The following is a 6808-nucleotide window of genomic DNA, read 5'->3' as shown; positions in this document are numbered from 1 at the left end:
TTCAGTGCAGATGGTTTGTTTGCACTGGTCCTGCTCGATTCTGCTGACTGGAAAATGTACCATTGGTATGTCTCCCAAATCTCACCACAGCTATCCCTCAATTACTTTTGCATGACTTACAGCCCTCATAGACGTTTTTCTTTAATTTCCTGTACCTTCTGAAATATTAGCCTTCATGTCACTCCTCATCTTTTAAGAGAATTGATATTCCTCTTTCAATAACAGATTGATTTCCTTCACAAATATTTGAATTTGTTAATCTTTTCCATCAGAGACATCTGGTAGCCTAACAGAACTTGCATTAAAAACCAACTTACTTTTAAAGACACTTCTGTAGAAATTCTGACAGCTCGTACAGTACTGTCATGGTAAAGGAATCATTGAAGATGGAAATATGTAATAGCCATATTCAATATTGGAACTGGAAAAATATCGTTTAATCTTAGATGACTGCCTATTTGAATTGAGGAGGATGTCTCTCAGAAAATTAAGTTGGTTTTCCACTTTTAGAAGTATTCATCATGCTTGTACACTTGTTTTGATGCTGAAAGAAGCCCATATTGTTTAATCATAATTTGTTCTAATTCTCTTTTAACTTTTCAACGTAAATGCATATCTTTTAATGTTAAATGTACTTCTGGTGTGAATAACTTGCTTTTGTATTTTACACGACCAACCGCCCTCTGTTGATGAAAATCAGTTATGATGTGTTGGAGTTCCCAGTCGGTTTCAGCCTACTTTTAATGAGCACTAGGAGCTTCTATTGCCATGGTGATTCAAGTTGAGTGAACTGCCAGAAGTTTCTCCAGACTGCCTTCACTGCCTCACATCGTTACTGCTTGTGTGATTTATGCAATAACCACTGATGAATATTCCCTGGGAAGCAAGTTGAATCAAGATAATATGGACAGAAAGTTCCACAATGTGAAAACTTGAGGAGGTTTAATGGAACACAAAAGTTTTCCAGATATTGCAAGTCGTAGCAAGGAAATTTGATGTGTGACTGAATATTTCTGTCTTAAAGGTACATTTTAACTGCAATGTTGTTTTATTGAGAGGAAATATGGATTTATAAAATTATTGTTAATGAATGGACCAGGAAATATGAATTCATACAAGTAATTTTTACAATAAAGTATTCCAGCATTAAAGCTGTTTAATTTATAAATTATTCTAGAAGCAGATTCAAGTTATCATTTGAATTAATTGTTTAAAATCAATACTATGTTAAACGTACCATATTAACGGTAAGCCTTCATGGAAAATTTTATCTGCATCTGTCAGGATTTTGAGCATTTTCAGAGTATTTTGAGCTTCTTGAGAAATCATCATCAGTAAACTCTTGTTTACCAACAGCAAGAAATGTGGAAAAAATTGCAAGTGGGAAAACAAATCTTATTATATTTTCATATATTTGGCAGATATTTTTGACATCATTATCAAACAATATACCTATCATACTTTCACGTATGAAAAACAAAGAATATTTCAAAGGAGGGTTAGAAATGTTGACTGAGCAAATGAGAATTCTTCATTATTTATATGCAATCTGCATCATACTTATTCCAGGTAAGTGATTTTGACCTTTGTGTTGAATGATACTATTAATTAGCTGGTCAAACTATGCATCACAATTTTTGTGATCGTGGATGCAACTTTGACATATTGATGAATGTTACGACAGAGAAAAAAGGTTGGATTTCCCTCCTTCGCTTTAAGTAGAGGCTGAAGTGAGATTTCCAATAGCTCATTGTCTCTCAGTCATTCTCCTATAGAATTTATTAACATTAATTTTGTAAACCCATATCTCTACAATGAACTGAGAAGCTTCAACACTATGTATTTGAGTGGCATTACAGCAGGAGCAGAAGAAATTGCTTACTAGTGGACCCTCTCCCTTCATTATACCTTCCACCCCTGTTCCAGCAACTGCCACTAACTCTTTCCTGGTGTTCCATGATTTGTGATATTGAATTTCCAAACTATAGTTCCCAATTTTGGGCAGTATAATAGAGGAATCCCAACCCACACAGTTATAATTATTTATGGATGAGGAAAAGTGGTCTATTGTTCATGGATGTAGAATTCTTCCTATGGAGTAACCTAGCCATATAAAACAGAAATGTTCCTAGATTCAGATTTTGGTTGATTGAAAGAGTTCATTACAACTGGCACATAATTTTCCTCAATCTGAAAGAGCAAAACATCTAATGTCCCATTCCTGAGGGGTACACAGCAAGCTTGGTGAAAGTCAATAGGAGACAGGTTCCAAGCTCAGTTATGACAACTCATGAGTAGAAAAAAGCATCATGAAGTCACCTTTGATTTGAGTGCTCATAGAACAGAACCCCTACAGTGTGGAAGCAGGTCATTTGGCCCATTGACTCTCGAAGAGCATCCCATCCGTCTCTACCTCCCTACATTTCCCATGGCTAATCCACCTAGCCTGCACATCCCTTGACACTATAGGCAATTTAGCATGGCTAACCTATCTAACCTGCACATAGGTTGTGGGAAGAAACCTGGAGGAAACCCATGCAGACACAGGGAGAATGTGCAAACTCCACAAACCCAGGTGCCTGGTGCTGTGAGGCAGTAGTGCTAACCTCTGAGCCACTGTGCTACCCTTGTGAGAGTTAATGTGAGTCCAGCTGTTATCAGCATTACCCCAACAAGGAATCACACAGATCAGAGGAAAGGAAATCAGGAACTGCTATTTTAAACATGTTGAAGGTCTACTTACATTTATCATATAGTTGAACTCACACTATGAGTTTGAGTTTTTTACAGATTTGTCAAGGAGATGTGAAAGTTAAGGAATATCTTCAGATTTAGACCTTAAATTTATTTATTTATTAATTATACATTAGTTGTATATACTGCTGTACATGATAATCATAGATATACCAAGCACTGATTTATAGTTACATTACGTAAAGAGTAATCTACCTCTTCTTTGTGGGTTCATGTCTATTTTGTGGTCTGGTCTGGTGCAGGGTTCCAGGCTGTTCCTTCTAACATTCTTCTAGACTGTTTGAACTCTACCCATTCTGTGGCATTTGTACTTGATGATATGCAGCTCTGAGACATCACTGCACAATTGTTCCAGGGTCCTATTTTCTTTACACAAGGCATTTCACCTGCTTTCTACTACTGTACCCTGGTAATTGAATAATAGAAAGATAAGAGATTTACTGACTATTCATTGCAATCCACACCCAGCTGTGAGGTAAAGAAAATCTCAATGGCAGACAGCTTAGTGAATTAGAAATCTCTTCCTCCCAAGGTTGCCACGAGTTTGGGAAAAACAAGATCAAATTGTATTCCATACTCAATACTGCAGCTTTATACTATTTCCTTTTTTAAAAAAAATATGCAATCTGAAAGTGTTTGATGAACAGGGAAGCATTCTGAAGGCTCAGAGTTATTAAACTTTAACCAAAGTCATTCAAAGTATTCCATGGTTCATGGAGTGCATATTGTTTTGGGTTTGCCTAAATTGTAAGCAATCATGTTGAATATTGTTATTTACTATTTTACAGGAAAGTCTACGTTAATTTGGTCACAAAATGTGGCTCCAACCTTTAAGGCAAATATGACTGTTGTACATGTAACTGAAGCTGCACCAAGAGGTAAGATGACATAAATCGATGAAATTTACAAATCATGCTCTAAATATTATTTATTCACTAATGAATAATATTAATTTTGACATTGATGTCACATTTGCAGCAATCAACTGAATTAATTATTCTAAAAGGAAAACAGGAAATGCAGGAGAAAGTCAATAGGCCTAGCAACATCTATGGAGTGGGAAGCAGAGTTAACATTTTCAGTCCAATATGTCTCTTCTCGAGAATTCTGCGGTACAGTTGACCAATCAATGTACGAGGAGAAAGTGAGGTCTGCAGATGCTGGAGATCAAAGTTGAAACTTTATTGCTGGAACAGCACAGCAGGTCAGGCAGCATCCAGGGAACAGGAGATTCGACGTTTCGGGCACAGGCCCTTCTTCAGGAATGAGCAGAGAGTGTTCAGCAGGAGAAGATAAAAGGTAGGGAGGAGGGACTTGGAGGAGGGGAGTTGGAAATGTGATAGGTGGAAAGAGGTCAAGGTGAGGGTGATAGGTCGGAGTAGGGTGGAGGCGGAGAGGTCAAGAAGAAGACTGCAGGTCAGGAAGGCGGTGCCGGGCTGGAAGGATCCGGCTGAGACAAGGTGGGGGGAGGGGGGATGAAGAAACTGGTGAAGTCCAAGTTCATCCCCTGCGGTTGGAGGGTTCCCAGTCGGAAGATAAGACGCTCCTCCTCCGACCGTCGGGTTGTTGTGGTTTGGCGGTGGATGAGTCCAATGACCTGCATATCCTCGGTGGAGTGGGAGGGGGAGTTGAAATGCTGTGCCACAGGTTGGTTGGGTTGGTTCGTCCGGGTGGCCCAGAGGTGCTCCCTGAATCGCTCCGCAAGTAGGCGGCCTGTCTCCCCAATATAGAGGAGGCCACACCGGCTGCAGCGGATGCAGTAGATGATGTGGGTGGAGGTGCAGGTGAATCTGTGGCGGATATGGAAGTTTCCCTTGGGGCCTTGGAGAGAAGTGAGGGGGGAGGTGTGGGCGCAAGTGTTGCACCTCCTGCGGTTGCAAGGGAAGGTGCCGGGAGTGGTGGTTGGGTCGGTGGGGGGTGTGGATCTGACAAGGGAGTCGCGGAGGGAGTGGTCTCTACGGAAAGCTGATAGGGGAGGGGAGGGAAATATATCCTTGGTGCTGGGGTCTGTTTGGAGGTGGCGGAAGTGACGGCGGATGATGCGCTGTACATGGAGATTGGTGGGGTGGTAGGTGAGGACCAGTGGGGTTCTGTCCTGGTGGCGGTTGGAGGGGCGGGGCTCAAGGGCGGAGGAGCGGGAAGTGGAGGAGATGCGGTGGAGGGCACCGTCGACCACGTCGGGGGGGAAATTGCGGTCCTTGAAGAAGGAGGCCATCTGTGTTGTACGTATTTTGAACTGGTCCTCCTGGGAGCAGATGCGGCGGAGACGAAGGAATTGGGAGAATGGGATGGCGTTTTTACAGGGGGCAGGATGGGAGGAGGTGTAGTCCAGGTAGCTGTGGGAGTCGGTAGGTTTGTAGTAGATGTCCGTGTTGATTCGGTCGCCTGAGATAGAAACAGAAAGGTCTAGGAAGGGGAGGGAGGAGTCCGAGACTGTCCAGGTGAATTTGAGGTCGGGGTGGAAGGTGTTGGTGTAGTGGATGAACTGTTCAACCTCCTCGTGGGAGCACGAGGTAGCGCCGATACAGTCATCAATGTAGCGAAGAAAAAGATGGGGGGTGGGGCCAGTGTAGTTGCGGAAGATGGATTGTTCCACATACCCTACGAAGAGGCAGGCATAGCTGGGGCCCATGCGGGTGCCCATGGCTACTCCTTTTGTTTGGAGAAAGTGGGAGGATTGGAAAGAAAAGTTGTTCAGGGTGAGGACCAGTTCGGTCAGTCGAAGGAGGGTGTCGGTGGAAGGGTACTGGGTGGTACGGCGGGAAAGGAAGAAGCGGAGTGCTTTGAGTCCTTCGTGATGGGGGATATGCAGGTCATTGGACTCATCCACTGCCAAACCACAACAACCCGACGGTCGGAGGAGGAGCGTCTTATCTTCCGACTGGGAACCCTCCAACCGCAGGGGATGAACTTGGACTTCACCAGTTTCTTCATCCCCCCTCCCCCCACCTTGTCTCAGCCGGATCCTTCCAGCCCGGCACCGCCTTCCTGACCTGCAGTCTTCTTCTTGACCTCTCCGCCTCCACCCTACTCCGACCTATCACCCTCACCTTGACCTCTTTCCACCTATCACATTTCCAACTCCCCTCCTCCAAGTCCCTCCTCCCTACCTTTTATCTTCTCCTGCTGAACACTCTCTGCTCATTCCTGAAGAAGGGCCTGTGCCCGAAACGTCGAATCTCCTGTTCCCTGGATGCTGCCTGACCTGCTGTGCTGTTCCAGCAATAAAGTTTCAACCAATCAATGTACCACTCACCCATTTAATGAAGCTGTAGTGGATTATTGATGTAACACTAAGAGGGCAATGTCTCTGTAGAAGTGTGTAAAATCAGTAACTCTGTTTTTCTTTTATTACTTCATGGAATGTGGATATCACCGGTTACATTTATTGCCCTCTGTAATACTAAAGGAGCAGCAGGTTATTTCCAACTCAGATTGGAGTGTGGCTTGCAGGGGAACTTTCAGGTGATGGTGCTCCCATGCATCTGCTATTCTTGTCCTTCTAGGTGGTAGAGGTTGTGGGTCTGAAAATATAATTGAAGGATCTTGGGTGGGTTGTTGAATTGCATCTTGTAAATAAGCCACACTGCTGCCATTTTGCATCATTAGTGGAGGGAGTAAATGTTGACGGTGGTGGGTGAGCTCTATTATCCTGGAAGATGTTGAGCTTCTCTCATGTTGTTGGATCTACACCTAACTAGGGAAGTGTGAGGAGTATTCCATTGTACTCCTAAGTTGTATCTTGTAAATGGCGGGCAGTCTTTGGGAGAAGGGAGTTGATATACTTGCCACAGTATTCCCAGCCTCTGACCATTTCTTCTGGCCACAGTACTTATAAGACTGTTCGAGTTCTGGTCAATGACAACTCCTAGTATGTTGGGAATTCAGTGACGGTGATGCCATTGAACATTAAAAGAAGTTGGTTAGATTTTCTCTGGTTGGAGATGACCATTGCCTGGTATTCATGTGGCACAAGTACTACTTACCACTTTCCAGCCCAATTGTGGCTGTACCCAGGTATTGCTGCATAATGACACAGACTGCTTCAGTATCT

The 6808-nt window shown here is 43.3% G+C and overlaps 1 protein-coding gene across 8 annotated transcripts in view; it reads left to right on the top strand.

The window, feature by feature from the left end:
- Positions 1-873: 873 nt before the first annotated feature.
- Positions 874-6808, top strand: part of LOC122557672 (cadherin-related family member 2-like) — a 158249-nt gene continuing 152314 nt past the window's right edge. For all 8 annotated transcript variants that reach the window (XM_043705541.2, XM_087993612.1, XM_087993636.1 and 5 more), the window contains exons 1-3: positions 874-1024; positions 1422-1569; positions 3543-3632. In XM_043705541.2, the coding sequence (XP_043561476.2) occupies positions 1470-1569; positions 3543-3632 (190 nt within the window). In that variant the 5' untranslated portion in view covers positions 874-1024; positions 1422-1469. The remainder of the gene's footprint in view (positions 1025-1421; positions 1570-3542; positions 3633-6808) is intronic.

The sequence above is a fragment of the Chiloscyllium plagiosum genome, unplaced genomic scaffold, assembly GCF_037043375.1.
Source record: "Chiloscyllium plagiosum isolate Xiang-an unplaced genomic scaffold, Cpla_swu_hap1 HiC_scaffold_2, whole genome shotgun sequence".
Lineage (NCBI taxonomy): Eukaryota > Metazoa > Chordata > Chondrichthyes > Orectolobiformes > Hemiscylliidae > Chiloscyllium > Chiloscyllium plagiosum.
Note: the sequence above shows the minus strand (reverse complement) of the source record. Positions and strands in the feature narration are given on the sequence as shown.